The sequence below is a fragment of the Gobius niger genome, assembly GCF_951799975.1.
Source record: "Gobius niger genome assembly, chromosome: 15".
Taxonomy (NCBI): domain Eukaryota; kingdom Metazoa; phylum Chordata; class Actinopteri; order Gobiiformes; family Gobiidae; genus Gobius; species Gobius niger.
Window position 1 is genome coordinate 10,187,386 of NC_136866.1, and position 18,225 is coordinate 10,205,610.

Below are 18,225 nucleotides of genomic sequence, written 5' to 3' on the forward strand. Positions count from 1 at the left end.
AACAAAAAGAGCACAGAAGACTAACAGAAAAGTGGCAAAGTAGCAAAAAGCAATGAAAAGAAATGTCAAAAAAGTGACTATATAACATGACAAAAAAGCAAGGAAATAGGCTGTAAGGTCCAGTCCCGAAGCTTTAAGATTTGGGTAAAGCTGAACTGGAGCAAATGTTCTTGGTTAAGGCGGGCGTTAAGAGGTTGTCTGTTTCTCTTCCGCTCCCTCATTTGTAATCGCAATTGTCTTTGATAGTGGGGGGTAGAAATCTCACTACATTGTCTCCTCCAGGGTTCAGTCAGACAAAGGGGCATTGTGTTTGTGAATAATGGAGGAACTGATTTGGCCCAAACTAGGTTCCAACTTAAGCCGAGTAGTGTTGTCTGTTTTGCAAGTGCCAACATGTTTTTTAAAGTCTGAGGAGAGAGAGGGACCCGAAGAACAGCGAGCCCTTTGTTGCTCCTCGCAGCCTTGGCAGTTCACATTTTTTTGTATCTTTTGATATTTAAATGGACAACTTGGGCCGGCCAGAAATGCCAAAAACAATTCAAAAGGTTATATTATATCTTCTAACAGGCACGAAATCGGAGTTTGTGATATGGCAGTGAGCATGAGAAAGAAACAGACAAAATGTTGAGAAATAAGCAGGGGAAATCGGGAAACCTATTGTCTTGCAATCATAAATTTTTTCAGATTTTGAATATTGTGAAAGCAATTCGCCTTTCCTTTCACGCAGTGAGGACTGTTCAAAAGTTCAGAGCCGTCACGCTGTGTCACTCCATTTTACTGTCAATTAAAGTCACTGTCACTGAACAACAACAGGAAGCTCAGGGTGAAGTCGGATCTGTTAGGCATTGCTTGCGTGGATCATAGTTATTTCACCATATAACTTTCAAGGTTTATCTAGTCAGACACTACAATTAGAGATTTTTCAGCCACAGGTCGTCCTCTAAAGATCACCGGCGTGCGGTGAAGTATCACTTATCAGCTGTTTTTTCTTCCAAGGCGTGGCCAGTGTGACGATCCTGACAGGTCCATCAGTCTGGCCACGCCCCCTGCTGCCCAGTGAAATAATTCAACATCTCTAATCTAATAATGAAAAAGTTTAACTAATAGCAAGTAGACATGATGAACAATACTTATTTCATCATCGTGCTGAAGAATTTTGCCCTGGACTGTCACTGACACGGTCTCATATTGAATGAAGATCAGTGTGATTTTTCAGCTCTCTAAAGAATGAAGGGAATTACTGCTGTAATAAAATGTCTATATTTTACACAGAGTAATGTACAGCCACCCTCTGCATCCTCATTAACTCATCTAAATCATATGAAAGACTTTCTGTCTTAAAGACAGTGATGGGATTTTTTTTTTTGTCCTTCAAGTGAGACACGTTTGGTATGTGTATGTATGTGGTGGTACAAACAGTATACAGGCCATACAATAAATAAGTCAACAGTGGAACAGCAGTTAAAGAAGGCTCTATCCATTTTATTAACTGTTATTTTTCTCTCACTGATTGTAAACGTGTGAGTCATTGGCGATCGATGAAACGGTTGTATTGACACTTTTTGGACTGGACATCTCACTCACATTTATATTGGATCATAATGTGACGTAGATGTATTGAATTCCTATTAACCACATCATTCTTTGACTCATCTTTAAAAGCCCATTGACACATTATTGTTATCTCCTAAACTGAGGTCATGCCCACTACCAGGAAGACCCGACTGTGTTCCTGTGCGTCGTGCCATCATTTACCTAGAGACAGGAAACTGTTGCTCACTTCCTCTGAGCTTCTATGCACTAATGGGCTCGTAAAACCAGGTCAGGCAGAGGGAGGCATGTGAAAAATGCCACTCCTTGACTAGTTTGTGAAATATTTACTAAATTTTGGAAGAAAAAAAAGTGCATCTATTTATTGTCGTACTAAATGTTTCACTGTTACTGATACCTTGATTTGTGAGGTTGTTTGTCATCATCAGTGCATTCTCAGGCTCCTTCCTGTTCACGTCACAAATTGGATCAGTGTGCGTTTCCCCAATCAGATCCTATTTTTTCCCTCCTTTATTAAATCTAGCTCTGCTCCTTATGGCTCTCCTTGACACAGTCAGCTCAGTGTCTAAAGGAGGTAAATGTCTAAGTGTTACAAAGAAGCAAGTGTCTATTACACTATTGAGTCTGTCAGAGAGTATTTTAGTTTATCGTTCATCCCACTTATATTGCTGATCTGCTTAAACCCTACAGTACATCTCGGAACCTGAGGTCCTCTGGGCAGAAACTGTTGATGGTTCCATGAACGCACTTTAAAACTCGGGAGACCGACTTTGGAATAAACTTCCTCTTGACTTACGCTCATTGGAGTCAGCAGCTACCTTTAAAAAGCACCTAAAAACCCATCTGTTTGAGAAAGCAAGAGTCCGGCTGATGCAATACTGACACTTCTTGTACAATGAATGCTGAATTTTGAATTACTGCAATGAATATGCTGTTTTATAATTATGTTTTAGCACTGTGAAGCGCTTTGTGACTATGTGTCTGTGAAAGGCGCTATACAAATAAAGTTTACTTACTTACTTACTTCATGACATTGCATAAGATACTTAGATAAGTCATGAAGCAACAACTTTATTTCTGTCAGTGAAACAGTACTTTGTGTACATTTTTTGTGGTAGAAGCACTTCAAATATGCTTGTTATTCAAAGCAAAAGTAACAAGTGATAAGCATTTCCCGTCACACCTTCAGCTGTTCCTATTAGATGCAACATTGTTGCTCAAACTGGTATTCGTCAGATTAAATAGATTTTTAAAAACATAAAGACTCTATACAAAGTAAAGATGCCCCTCAAGTTTTACTTCTGGTTACTCTAAACTGAGACTATTATGGTGCCAAATTCGATTATCTTAGAAAAATCACTTTACTGCTCTATTCTAAATACAGAATCGAATTCAAAGAAAAGCACAATCTTGATTGTCCAGAGAAGGGAGATTTCTAAACGACCATTCCCAGATTTATTTTTTCCCAGTAAGAAAAGCATCGACAGACTTAGTTACAAAATCCTTCTTTTCTAATAAAAGAAAATGAATAACTGTGTAATGTGGACAGTTATTTTGATGTAAAAATTTAATTGGAAGATTTCTATTTGAACTTCTGTCTTAGTCAATAAACTAAATGATTGTGGGCTATGACGCTTCACAAAAAGGATTACTTTGGCTTTTCTATGAATGGGATGGGAGATTTTTTTTCTCATGACACAAGTCACCTAAAGCACCTCACACAGTGTAGGGGATTTGTTCTTCATTCACTCCACACACTGGTGGTAAACTATGCATGGAGCTACAGTTTCCCTGGGGTAGACTGACCGAAGCACGACTGCACACGTTCACATACACACATCATTCATCCTGGCCTATTGTACATGTGTTTAGTGGTAGGGGAAACTGGAGTACATGGAGCAAACCTACGCAGACCCGGGGAGAGCATGCAAACTCCACACAGAACGGTCCCGTCGCCATATCTGCAGCAAACCTAATAAGTCTCAGTCATTATTGGAACTATTAGCAGTGTAATTGTGGTGGACAGGTCTATCACTATTGCTTTCAAATGTAATAATCAAACAGGATTTCTCTGAACAAAACCAGATATGATCTTCTCGTTTCCACAATTTGAGGAATCTATTTAAAACTCACAATGAAGTACAGTCATAGAAACTTTGGCTTTAGTTTTTGATTTTTGGAGAGAGGCTAAGCACAAAGGCTGTATTGTGTGTGACTAATTTAATCTCAGCCAAAGTGAAGGTTGTCAGTGCACAACCTTCACCTGTTTGCCCCTGGTTTAAATGACGCATGATTATAGTTATTGTACTATTTACCATGATGTCATCCAGTCCTCTTCATTCCCTGGTCTGGTGCTTCCCAGCTGTGTTATGGTGGGAGCTTTAATATAAACTTAATGAGAAAGAATCCTCAGACAAAACATCAAGTATGCAGCATAAAATAGCAGAAAAATAGTTTGTCTTCGGGAAACTGGAGGTTGGCAGTGGTCCCCGAGTCCCACCAGCACAAGCCCGCGTGTCACAGTAAATAATTTCTTACCTGTTCTCTTCCTCAGATGAGCACCATGCCTGGGCTGCCGACCCGCCCCTGTTTCTATGACATCGACCTTGACCCCATCACCGAGGAGATCACAGGACTCTTCTGAGTCTCAGACACTACATGTTTTGGAGGTGTTGTTCTGCTAAATGCATAATGACTAAATTGGGTTTCAAGTAATTTAGCAATCACATGTATTTGTGACTTGTATTTGTGATCCATTTGAAAACAATGAACTTTTTCTGCTTTCTACACAGGAGTGGATTCATCTGAAAATCTTTTGCTGCCTTTAAACCAAGTAATAATTGTATATCCTGGAAAAACAGTTACTTGACTATGAACTCTATTTGCACACTCATTTTAACATTTTCAATTTTCTTTTAACCTTTTGTTTGTCTACCATTGTTTTATTTACATTTTCAAGTCTTTAAATTTCATGAGTTTTAATTTTATTGTACGCACAATTAACCTCTCAGGTATTTACCTCTAAGTGTACTTACAGGTGTATATCCAATTGCTGTTACTGCCAAGTCCAAAGTATACAAATGTTATTTATGCCATTGATAGTATTTGGGTAATTTCGATTACCTGGTACTGATGCTCGAACTGTGCTGTAACATGTACGTCAAGGTAATTTGAACTCATTTCATTTCAGTGTTTTTTTTTTACATGGTCATATATTACTACTGAATATCCATGACCTCAAAATAAATCTTAGTTACCATAACCCACTGTTTGTCTGCTTTTATGCCTCAGTCATTTATAAATGCTATCAAGGTATCAATGCCTGTGAGTTAAAGTAATGTTATGTTTGCTGAGAATGGAAATAAAAGAGAAGCACTGGGGGTGATATTTTCTTTTCACCACATCCCTTATACATTTACTTCAGGACAACTTGCGTAGTTTTTTTGGGTATATTGCTGCTCCCCTCTACAGCTCCCTGGGGTGCCGCAGCGGTGTCTGTCATTACGAGGTGTTTGGCCCTGTTGCATGCACGGCTAACATGCATGTTCTCACACGTGTGGCCCTCTCATAGCTGGCATTCCTCACCTGCTCGCTCTGTTATTGTGCGTTCACCAAGTGGATCTGGAGCCTTAAGTACAGTACAGCACAGTTTATTTACTCCTTGAGCAGAGTGGAAATGTTGACAGATCTGAAGACGCAGAGGCCCAAGGTGTTTGTCATGGCTTTATAATGTACTGGAAAATTCCCTCTCAGGCTGACTTGTTTACGTGATACTTAAAACAACTAAATATGTACACATTCAAGAAAAGATATTCTATTCATTGACTTCCAGAACTTGATCTTAAAACAAAATCTTTGCACATCACTGTTCTTTTGATTTTTAATGGCAAGGTGTCTTTTCAGTACCAAGGACAGGTCCCACCATGCCTGTATCTGGAAAATAACTTGTGCTGGTGTTCTCTCGCAGTAAATTATTACTACCCTTATACATCTCATGTGTTTGTGCTGGGGAAATATGTATGGTTCAGTTAGCTCTATTGTTGATATAATGTGAAGTATGTTCCAAATTATTATGCATATTGTATTTCAGTGTCATAAAGGTAAAAGAATAAAAAAAAAGGTTCAATGAAACTCATGGATGGTATTATGTCTCAGGGCTCTTTAAATCACTGACATCAATCTCAGACGCCTGGGATGAGTAGTTGTCAGGTTAAGCCCAGTTATAAGACAAACTAATGAAAAAGGAGGTTCCACATCATTAAGCAGACCACCATTTTCAAGCAATAAGGGAAAGAAAAAGGATCTCTCTGCTGATGAAAAGCGTGAAATAGTTGAATGCCTTGGACTAGGTATGAAAACCTTCAATGTCTAACAAAAGATCAAGTGTGATCATCGTACTGTTAAGAGATTTGTGGCTGATTTAGAATGGGTTTGTGCACAATGAGGACAGTTTCTGCCAGACAAATACATCGGATTAAGAGAAACAGGAATTTGAAGCTGCTGGTGTCTCTGGAGTCTCCCGAACATCAAGGTGTAGGACCCTCCAGAGGCTGCAGTTGTGCATAAACCTTCTATCCGGCCTCCCCTTAACTGTTCATTGAATGCTCAACAGAAACGGCTGCAGTGGCTCAGAAATACATGAGGACTCATTTTCAAACAGTCTTATTCACTGATGAGTGCCTTGTAACCCTGGATGGTCAGATGGATGGAGTAGTGGATGGTTGGTGAATGGCCACCATGTCCCAACAAGGCTGAGACGTCACCAAGGAGGTGGGGGGGATCATGTTTTGGCCTGGAATCAAGGGGAGAGAGCTGGTCGGCCCCTTTAGGCTCCCTGAAATTTAGAGTTGTGCTTTCCTTAACAAAATCATCTTCATGCATGACAACGCACCCTATTGAGAACCTTTGGAGCATCAACAAGCAAAAGATCTATGAGGGTGGGAGGCAGTTTTCATCCAAACATCAGCTCTGGGAGGCTATTCTGACATCCTGCAAAGAAATCCAATAGGAAACTCTCTAAAACTCACAAGTCTAATGTATGCAAGAATTTTGAAGCTGCTGTCACATAAGAGCCCTATGTTAAAATGTAACTTTGACCTTCTAAGATGTTTTTGATTGAAATAGCTTTTGATTTCAGTAAATGTGACCTCCTAATGCTAATTTTCAGTTATTTACAATCTACAAGATGTACCGAAACACTGTTGTGCCTACTCATTTGGAACAGTACATGATGTGTATTTATTGTTGAAAAAGAAACTGCTATCACTGGGAGGTTTTTTCAATCACATTCAAATGATCCTGTAACAGTTAAAGACTTGAAAATTATGCTGACTCTCATTTCAGTTGATCATTTTGAAAATCTGAGAAAAAATGTAATTTGCATAATAATTTGATCCTTTTTTTTTTTTTTTTTTTTTTAATTTTTATTAAGTGATGAGTATATAAGATACAAAGTGCACAATTACACAAGTGATAAGGACACAGGACACAACAGAAGAGAAAGATGGGATACACATGGGGAGGAAGGATTACGTGATTGGATGGAAAAGTAAAACAGAACTAAATTAAAGGGATATAATCCTGTGTGATCATACGTCGTCATTACATTGACACTCCGGGGGGGGGTGGGGGGGGGGGGGGGGGATAATTTGATACTTTAAAGCACATGCAGAGAACTGAGACTATGTTACTCTCAAACCTGATGCGAAAAAACAATAGGGCAATATCACCAAAAGCGGGCAGACCAAGGAGGGAAGGGGAGAGTTCAGCTTCACGATTGCCTGGCGGATGAAGCCGTCTTTTAGTCAGGTGGATCTGGCATGGATGTTTTTTCCTTGATGGCAGAACTGAAGAGGCTGTAAGATGGATGCATGGATTTGCTTCTGAAATAAGCCTGTTCTCTGCCACAGGACAGAGGAATGGTCACTGTCCGATCATTGTTGTTGAGCCATGTCTCCATAAACAGAAAAACACAAATCTTACATAGAACAGTGTACGCTTTAGATAATTTATTATTTTTGTGTAATGTAAAGTAGATTACAAAATACAAGCTATATTTACATAAATATAGGTCATACATTTTCTTTATTTAAATGTGTAACTTGTCATCCACTGCATTTGCTTATATTTTTGTATTCAACTCTACCAATTTCCTGCCTCTTCTCACACAGATTTCTCCTCACTCAACCTCCCACATATTCAGATAAGATGTCAAGGACACTCACTCTGTCACGCTGTGACTCGTGACCTGCTATTCTCAGAAACACTTTGTTGATTATTGAACTGCTCACATTTTTGGAAGATACAACACTTTTATTTTTTATTGACAGTTTTTGACATTTGGTGCAACAAAATGGTAGGTCCTGATATTTTCTTGGAGGCCAATAAGGCTAATATGAGGGGGGTTGAAAGATTCATAGGGCAGGGGTTCCCAAAAAGGGGGTTGGGAGTCCCTAGAGGGGTTGCGGGACATTGAAGTGGGGGTTGCAAGATGATTTTATGATATATGATATACAGCATGTCTGATTGGAAACAGTAGCCTATTATATTGTTTTAAAAAAGCTACCAATCTAAGACTGAATCGACTGATGGTGGAGAGTTTAAGCTGAAACACAAGCAAGACATCTTCAAAATAGAGTGGCCCTTGGAATGTGTATTTTTAATGAGGGCTGATTTGTAATGTGCCCTGTAGCAGGTGATCAACAGACAGCTTCTGGAAGATCTAATTATTTTTTTGCTGAGCTCAATTTGTTTGGTATGAAAGTTGCATTTGGCCTATTATATCGACTAAGTCTATAACCGAGACAGTGTTACTCTACACCTGTCCTTAATTATTGCAAATGTGTTACCAGTAGAGATTTTTTTGTCTAGTCATGTCTATATAAGAATATATATAAAACCTGGAGTTGGTATAGTCTGTGCTTTTTGCATATAGCCTCATGTTCATTTGTAATTGATTGAGTAATTATGGTGTTGAAGGCGACAGACAGTGAGCTGCTGTAGGTCCACGCAGGAGACAGATATCTGAGAAAGTCCTCAGATGACACTGTCCTACTTTCTTTGCTTCAGGGTCCTGAAAGTGGCCATGGCAAAGCCTTGTCAGACTTTGAAGAATGGTGTGGCATCAGCTTCTTAGACCTAAATGTTTGCAAAACCAAAGAAATGATACTAGTCCTCCGGAAGAACACTGTAAACCACAGTACTAGCATCATTCATGGAGAGGAAGTCGAAATTGTGGACAAATATTATCTATGCACCATGTTTGAGCCTTGGCTGATGTTTGACATGAACGCTGATGTTATCATGAAGAAAAGCCAACAGCTTAGGTTTCTTTTAAGGAAACCTAACTCCTGTGTCTCAGCTGATTCTGTCATTTTTATCGTTCCTTCATTGAGAGCCTTTTAACGTTTTGTTGGTTGAAGAGTTTGTCAGTAAAAGATAAAAACAGCCTTAACAACATTGTAAAGATCAGCTCAAAAATAATCGGTGTTCAGATGTCAAGCTTAGATAAATTGTGTAGCAAGGTACGTATGAATTTTCCTTGTAGATATTCAAACTCATTTATTCTCCTAAACTCAGGAGAAAGCAGTAATTGATGGAACTGATGATTGATTGATAACACGATGTGGATTATTGTACTATTATTGTTCTCTGCTGCATGATGCACATTATTAAGGTTGTGTCAGTTGGTGTTGGCACTGACAGACAACTATAACGATAACTATAATGTCTGTTGTTGTTTGTGGATTGTATGTTTTTCTATTATGTTCTATTTTAAAAGCAGCGGCTGCAAACGTAATTGCCCTCCTGGGATAAATAAAGTTTTTTTAATCTGAATCTGAGTGGCTCCTAAAGGTCTGGGGCCCTTGAGAATGGACACTTTTATAACTATTAGCCCACAAGATATGTACCACTTGTTTCTTGTTAACTTTTTGATCATGTAATGTTACGATTGTACGATGCTAAATCACCAGTTAAAAGTTTAAATGAATTCTACTTACTTTTTTTTTGTGTCAACAACAGCCAGGTCTCTCAACCAAAACCAGAGTCTGTATTAACCCATCCAAGAGACAATAGCATTGGGGATTATGTTTAGAATGGATGTGGCATTTTAAGGCAGTTCTGTGGGCCCTGTGCTGTAGCCCCCGGTTGGTAACCACTCTGTTATAGGGACTTGCTTGAGGCCAGTGTGAACTTGATCTTGAACCTAAAGGTCGTAATTTGTGCCTTTAAAATCCACAAAACAAAACGCCACATCTAAAACAGCGATAAACATACAGCCTCCACTGTCTTCAAAGGTCAGAGGTTTGCTCAACTTGGAACTTGTCACATATGGATACATGCAACAGGGAAGAAAAGCAATCATTTTGAAATTCAATGTCATTTATCAGTATGCTTAAAAACAAGACACTGTCTGTGGCCAAAATAGCCATTTGGGGTTTTTCATGGGTGCGAAATGTGTGTCCCTGCAGACCTGTTGCTACGCATTTGTTGAAAGTTAGAAATAATAATCAAATGTTTAGTGACTCAGCAACTTATTTAAAGAAAGATAAGACATATAGCAATAATAATAGAATAAAGGTACCTTATGTGCATGAAATAAAACAACATAAAAAGAAAGCAAAATATAGATAAACCAAAATTAGAAAAAAAATATAAAAAGATATTCAGCTCGACAGACACAGAGATGGCTTCTGCATATAATTAAATAATCAAAATCAGCAGTTCTTCATCACGTGAAACAGAGTTCACAATCAAGACAATTTGTTTCCCACAAATCTCACGTCATTTTCAAATCCCTTTCTGGTGGCCTGAATCGCTCCCAAACGCCACGGCTTATGCGTACAGGTGTGCACGCCTCACCTTATCCTCACCCCCCTCTCCCCTGTCCTGTCTCCACACACGGTCCCCTGCCTCCTCGTTATCGCGCACCCCCCCATTTCCCTCCCCTCTGTCTCCCGGGAGTCGTGTGATGCTGCAGGGCGTGTCATCACCGCACACCGGGACCCATGTGACCGAGCACCAGCAGCTCGGGAGGGGAGGTATTGGGTAGGGGGGTAGGGGGGGGGGCGTCCTGTTTGGGAGAGTTTTCTGCTCCTGCACGCTCCGCATCCTTGCAAACGCGACTTATCACAGGGGCGGAGCTGCAGGACAACACCGACAACAACCAGCTACAAAACTCATCTGGGACACGCGCGTCTTTTCTGTGCCTTTTTCTTTTTCCTTCTTCTTTTTCTTCTTCCTTCTCTGAAGAGTTGCGCACAAACAGCGATGGGGGCCGAGAGCTCAGTGCAGCGGGACGGGAAGAGCCAAGAAGCGGAGGATGCATCAGCCACAGCCATTGCCCCGGGCGAAGAGGGGGTGAGGGTGCAGCAGGGAGAGGAGGAGAGCGGCCCGGACACCAAGGTATACACACACACACATACATGAAAAGGAACTCACCCCGATGCGCCTGTTTTAGTCTGGAAGGCAAGTGCGGCAGTGGGGGATTGATGCTGTGGCGCAGGAGCGGTACATGTGCGCCCCACGCCGTGTTTGTGCTGAGTAATCGAGTACAGTAGCAGCAGCAGCACCACAGGAGCTCCTCTGTCTGCAGTCCCGCAGTAATAAAATGAGCTCACTGCCCCACTTCTTGTTCTATTGCCCTTCACACAGCAGCAAAGCACCTGAGAGAGACGCTTTATGGCGTTTGTAAAGAAGGAAATCAATAGGTCTAGGAGTGTTTACAGTAGCCGAACTTAAGACGACAGTGTCTATTTTCTATATGCATTTGATCTGTCTCTGCATTTTTAGGAATTCTATCAATTAAAGTTCAAGTTCAAATTGCTAAAAAATGTTGATAGAGGCTGACTTTTGACTAACTTGCATGTTCCCACTGTCTCTATGACTTCTACGTTTTATTGCTGGTTGCTAAGATGTTTTTAATTATTCCCAGAGTCTCATACCTAAAGCATTATTTTTGCCAGTGTGTGTGTATTTACTTTAGATCTATAAAAATAGCTAAATTGTTTTGTCTTGGCACATCATCTAGCCACAGCTCAGATCATAAATCATTGCCTTTTTCTACCATGATGGTTCAACTTGCTGTGTGTCCTCTAAAAAGAAAATTATTAAGAAGCTTGCTGCAGTTGCGTAACATGTCGCTGCGTTTTAGAGGCAGTAAAGGCTCAAAAGGAGCAAAGTGATTGTTATCTTCCCAACGGCAGCAGCAGATTGCACCCAGCACAGGTGCAATAACTCTTTAACAGACTAGTGTTAGCACCGCTCTCTGGGGGGGCAGAAGTCGCTCCCCTGTGTGTTTGGCAGAAAGACAGGTGGCCTACATATCTTTTCATTGTGTTCGCCTTTGTTGATGCTTACGAGCAGTTGTTGCAGAAGCTTTTCAAAAAAAATACTTTTACTTATTGTTGAATATTTTCCCAGTTGCTCTTCAGGTCTATTTATTTGTGTTTGGGATTGATCCAAAACTACTGCACCTTAATGGAAGTGTTTATGGTCAAGAGAAGAGTTAAAACAAAGAAGTGCATTAGCCTAAGCCATTTGAGCCTAATGCAATTAACTTAAGTGCTAATAATATGACTTTGTGTACCTATACTTATACCTATAGTTACACATTAATGACAATCCTTTTTCTGTTATCTCACACAGCATAGCCTTACTATATATTTGATGACTATGTGCATGGCGGGTCTTCTTAAATAATCCCCCCCCACACACAAACACACACACACAAACACACCTCTCTTACCTTTGTGTCTCTGTGTCAGTGCGGTGCAAATGAACACAGCTGTCCCGCCCACCATCACAGACACCAGGCATGTCCCAGCCACCTGCTCCACAGCACCTGTCCATCTTTTACTGTTGTATCATCAAAGGGGTCAGCAAGTTGTGTTTTCTTCAGTATCTGCCAAGGGGTCGCCGGGGCACCAGCGCAGACTGAATTAGAAGGTCAAATAAGGTCCAAAAAAAACCACTCTAAAAGCTGGACTAAGGCAAATACTGTACCAGGTCTGTAAAAGTAGTTGTGATTCTGAAGTTGTCAACACCTACACTGCCCGGAAGTTCCCTAAGAGCAGCAGCCCTTGTACCACAGTCTGAGTACCACTGATCTATAACGTTATGATATTACATTAATGGCTATGGCTTGAAAAAGTGCTTTGTTCAGCACTGTCTACATCTTAATTCAGTGGGAAAAAAACAAGCTCTCAAAATAAATAGTGTGAAAAGGAGGGGTGAAGAAAGACAAAAGCTGCCGACAAGTCTCAGAGGTGTTTGAGAACAAGGTGGAGGTGGGAGTAGCATGACCCACTGTCACTAAACTCTGCTGCAAGTTTTGGGTAAGTTGCATTGACAGAATCTTGTTTATCTCTAGTATATAAAAAAGAAAAGAAAAAGGTTTTGTGACTTTGTGAAGCGTTTGCATTATATCGTGTGGCTTTACATCATGCCTCAGCTTGTTTTATGTCAGGGCTGTTTTGATGAAGTCTTCCAGGTACATCCCTCTCACTTTTGCCTTGGAATGGGGTAATTTGTCCCCACTTCCAACGCCGTGTGTGTCTGAACTCTGAAGCGTCTGGCAGATTAATCGGTCCTAATTCCTAAATAATTATGTCTTTATAAAGTAAGCTGTAAAACTTCGCTTGGGGCTTAAAGCTTAAAGCCGTGAGTGCAGATATGCAACTGACAGATGTGGTACCATTAAATATTCATGTTAACCTATAGAAATGGGACATATACAACTTTCAAGTCTTCTGTTCTTTTCCACACAAGTAAGAGCATTTTAACACTTACAGTATACATTACTTTTTTGCTCTATCTGCTTTGAATGAAGTTATCCGAGAGCTAGCAGGGTAAATGTTTTGTAATGTAGATCAGTTGTTAGATATCTTCTTGACTACACACTGCTCTCCAAGTAAAAACGCCCCACATACCTCTCTACTCCCCGTGGCCTCCTCATGTGTAATCAACTTTTACAGATTAATATCCATGTTTACCTTGTTCGGACGAGCCATTTCTCGAATGCTGTGTTATTTCAGAACACTGAAATTAGCAGGAAAGAAATATCGTTGCCTTTGATCTAATCTTCTTGAACATCTCCTCAGTCCATTTCCGGGCAGGGGTAGCTGCTAACCAAGCAACACTATATATCAATCGACCTTCTCTCGATAGATGGTGGTCTCTTGACAAGAAATACTTCATACTAACAAAGCTTAAACAAAAAATGTTGCCGTATTGGAGTCTTTGGGTATTCATTCATGGGGTGTTATAGTGGGATAGAGTCAAAGATGCTAATTCCCAAGGCAAGGGATAACCAAAGATTTTTTTTAAATAATAGGTCCTTGCCAACGCATTGTCCCCACTTGCTTTCTCGATTCTTTTAGTTTCTCTTTTGAGCTTTGGCAAACCTTTATCGTCTTATCGTTTGAAACTTTTCTCATGTAGCCAAAGAGGAAGCCAATACTGATATCAAAACATCGTAGTCGCCGTCCTTTTACACAGTAGTGGCAATTGTTTTCAGCTGAAACACGCTGTAAAAACTCTTGCCTGCCTGTTTGACAATTATTGAAGCCGCGGGCGCTTGGGGGATTTCCAGTTTTTGCATGTTGCCCCAGCTGTCACCGAGTTATCCGTCACCCACCGTATGATTTCACCTGTGTAAGAGTCAGCCACTGTTTACGCGCTGTTTTCTCTGGGCTGTCGGTACATGTTGGTGTGATGGACACAGGCCTATATAGATTAATAAGGAATGCATTTCTCAGCTGGAGCTAAACTTATGTTGTGAGATAATGACAGCGCAAGAAGCGGAAATATGCTCAGCGCAACATGCTGTTTTGCGAGTTTAATGACCATCTGCAGCTAACAATTGTGCCATTCTTGGGACGGTGGCCAAAAAAAGCTGTCCTCAGTGACACATGTAAAGTTACTATCGGGAGAAGCTGAGGTTTATGGGTGACTGTTTATGAGCATAGATCACGTGTCACCCTTTTCTTTGGGATGCTGTCAGTAGTGTTTGTGAAATGCTAATCCAAGTGTCAATACAGATCTACCCACAGGATAAACTGTATAAAGCATGAGCTCAATTGAAGAACATATGACCTAAAGCAAACCTAAAATATCCAGTCAGAACCTGTACAGTGAGTGCAGTTATAGATTGTGCATAAAGGACGACATTTCTGGTTTTGAACATGGATCAAAAACAGATAAAAGAATGAAAAATACACGACCAAACAAATAAGATCACGGCTCTAATATTTTGTTGGACCGCCTTTAGCTTTGAGTACAACTGTGGGATTGTTTCAATAATCTGCAATGTCAAAAGATCCAGTGTTGCATTAGTTTTTCGCCGTCTTCTTGCATTGATGATTGGAGAGTGTGATCACTGTACAAAGTCTTCTCCAGCACATCCAAGATTTGGACTCTGTGGTGGCCAGATGAAGTGAGCCAGATGAATCCTGGCATTGTCATCTTGGATTATGCCCATGCTGTCAGGGAAATGAACTGATGGAATAACCTGGCTTTAGGATGTTCAGGGGGTCAGCTGATCTCATTCTTTGGACACATTTAGATCTGACCGACTACAGCAAATTATAGCAGTTAATTAAATCCACATGGAAACATTCTGGGATCTTTTTTTGGTCAGGCAGTGTATTTGACCCCTTATTTTAAGTCCTTCCCCTGTAGTGGATCTATTGTAAGGAAGTGTACAGGAAACCTACACAGACTCGAGGAGAACTAGCCTGGTAAACCACACCCACTGCTTTTCTGTGCGAAAGAAGCTGGGCCTGGACATACCCGGTAAACAAGTGACTGATTGGCGGCTAAGGCTGGACCGATCACGACCGTCACAGAGAATTGACAAGGTTACGTTGTAGTTCAATCAACATTAGCCAAAACTAATCATGGATGAAGTGAGTATTTTCGTGAGTTTATATTCAGTTCATATTTTGTGAATTGGACTACAGCTGTCGTCACGTCTGCTACAATTGCTCCGTGACCAGACTGACTTCACTGCGTGGAATGGACAGGGAATAGTATGAGCAGAGCCAGGCAAGAGGAGAACATACAAACTCCACACAGAAAGGCCCCACCTGGCTTTGGAATAGAACACAGGACATTAATGCTGTGAGGCGAGTGTGCTAATTCTACATTTTTGCTTTCAAGTCAAAACTTTACACTGCATCTAATCACGTGCTGCACCTTAGTGTCAAGAGCACGCTCAAACAAACATCCTTTTCAAACAGGACCCCTTGTCAAGTTCAAAGCTGATGTCCCCCGTAAACAGTGCTGTGTAGCCTGTACCTTTGTTTTCTGACACGTCTCCCATCAAAACAATTGGCCCTGCACTCTTCATTTGCGCTCACATGTTTCAGATAGATACTTTACGGCAGGTGACTCCAATGATCTTACGTAACGTCATGTGTGCTGCGTGCCTCTATAATGAGTGGCCCAGTGTATATTATTCTGTTTAGGACTGAGACAGAGGCAGTGAATCAGACAGAGGGGCCATTGATAACAGAGTTGGGACAGGCAGGAGGCCCCCAGTGAGAGCCACAGGGAATACACGAACAAGAGAGGGCCGCCCGAAGCTGTGTTACAGGAGGGGACTGAGAGGGGATGGGTGTGAAGGAGATGCTACTGTAGGAGAGACGATGGATTTCTATAGCAGAATTGAGCCCTTTGCAAATTTTCAATGCATTCACAGTAGACGGGCTTGAAATACATGATTGAAAAAGCAGTTTGTCGTAAAATCACTAATCATGTGATTGAAACAACTAGAGCTGTGTTTTATCATGACGATGATTGAGGTTGACCAAAATTGAGATTGCAATTTGGATTACATTTCGAATAATTTCACAGCCCAACTATAAGATAAGGGAAAAACAACAAGGAGTCATTGGGTGCGTGTTGTTTCCTCCCTTAGTAATTCACTTAAATGAACATAAAGACGGCGGAGGAAGGTTATGTCATCATTAACTTACGCAATAGGGCCATTACGCACTCCACCTACGTCTATACATCACGACAGGCTTTGACCCCGGTAAGATGTGTTTCAGCTGGCCATGTTTCAAGTGCAACAACCACATTTTGTCCATCTTTAGATTGTTCTTTTATGTGTGCTGTGCGCGAGCAGGAAGTGTGTTTTTCCTCTAATTAGTTTGTCAGTGGGCCAGCCAGCCGCATATCTGCCATCTCTCAGATTCACTGCCAGACCCATTCCAGTCACAAACGCACGTGATAGCCCTTTTTGTTCTGTCCTTCAACTTATATTTGACCCTTTGATCTAATAATGAGTTGCCAGATAAAGATCCCCTCCCATGAGAACCTGTTCATAAAAAAAATTATAATATGAGTACAGAATGAACCACCATTGCAAAAAAACTGTCCAATCATCGCAATCTATGAATCTGTAATCCGCCAATGCATTCAATTGGATGCCCTTCCTGGTGCAATCATCTCCATTAATGCAAGCTTGGAACCAGCCAACATACGGGAAGCTAGGCCTGTCACGATAATAATGATATGGACTTATCGTTCAATAATAATAACAGATAAACGATACATTGTTGGGCTCAATATTTATCTTCTGTACATTTATTAGCATTTCCCGCCTATTTTTTCTTGTAAAACTTTGATTTCTAACTGAAGCAAATTGAGTTACATTATATTTCATGTTTATTGCATCTTGTGTGGTACTGTAGGATATGATGATGCACTTATAGAGCACTTATTGTCGTTTGTATGCTTCAGAGTTGACAGTATCTAGTATCGTCAATAATATCATTTATCGCGATGCTTTCCGGCCTCAATATATCGAACTTCAAATTTGTTATCGTGACAGGCCTACGGCAAGCCAGCCACTCCTACTTTCTTTTTGAATGCAGCATCTGGAATCGCACTGATTTCCACTGATCCAATGACAATCATTTATTTGTTGCGTCTACTCAAGATCTTTAAAATAGCAAGCCAACTTTAGAGACTGCTTTGATTTTGTAAATAGTTGTTACTCACATGAGCCGCCATGTTTGTTTTCATGCATTTCCTTGTCTGATTAAGCTGCCTGTCAATCATGCTTATCTGAACTCAGGAAGACAAGACGTGGTCCCAAACTAGTCTTTGTGAAGGTTAATGAACACGTCTAAAATCTCCAATTGCAAAAATTAGCGTGTTTTTTTTCACAACATACAAAAACTGACATGCCAGAACTCATGGAACCAATATAAGCAAATCACATCAGCATAGAATTTTTTCCACTAAATTTACAATCCTCATCAGTATGATTAAAGGCACTCTCCTTGTCAGTCTGATCTATATTGAATATTGATTGTGTATTGGTTGGTTGAGCAGCGTAGGCCCCTTCACCACCCTCCAGGGGCCTGTAACCTCCACTAGTCAATCACTGGTACCGGACAGTTTTGCCCCGTCAGCATTATAGCACACTTTCTTTATTGCCTTTGCACCTCGATGTGTTGGTCTACATGGGAAAACAACTAATGCATGCTAAATTCACTTAATTAGTATTGCCTACATCACTGACTCCATGATCCATCTTCCCTGAAATAGAACCTGATCTGGGTATTTATAGCAGCTATTCATAATGGACTCATCTTTCTTGAATGAATATTTAATCCCTTGGCACATTCGAGGATTTTTATAGACATTTTTGCCTAATTTATA

At 40.6% G+C, this 18,225-nt stretch overlaps 3 protein-coding genes across 3 annotated transcripts in view; 2 read left to right on the forward strand and 1 right to left on the reverse strand.

The window, feature by feature from the left end:
* mthfd1l (methylenetetrahydrofolate dehydrogenase (NADP+ dependent) 1 like) overlaps positions 1–4,551 on the forward strand; it is a 24,858-nt gene extending 20,307 nt beyond the window's left edge. Inside the window, exons 27-28 of the mRNA XM_079571955.1 lie at positions 4,106–4,220; positions 4,344–4,551. Coding sequence (XP_079428081.1) covers positions 4,106–4,195 — 90 coding nt within the window. The 3' untranslated portion in view covers positions 4,196–4,220; positions 4,344–4,551. The remainder of the gene's footprint in view (positions 1–4,105; positions 4,221–4,343) is intronic.
* The window catches only part of syne1a (spectrin repeat containing, nuclear envelope 1a), a 225,183-nt gene that overhangs the window by 26,143 nt on the left and 180,815 nt on the right, over positions 1–18,225 (reverse strand). The gene's annotated exons all lie outside the window — the stretch shown is intronic.
* akap12b (A kinase (PRKA) anchor protein 12b) overlaps positions 10,739–18,225 on the forward strand; it is a 42,420-nt gene continuing 34,933 nt past the window's right edge. The window contains exon 1 of the mRNA XM_079572184.1: positions 10,739–10,956. Within this exon, the coding sequence (XP_079428310.1) occupies positions 10,822–10,956 (135 nt within the window). The 5' untranslated portion in view covers positions 10,739–10,821. The remainder of the gene's footprint in view (positions 10,957–18,225) is intronic.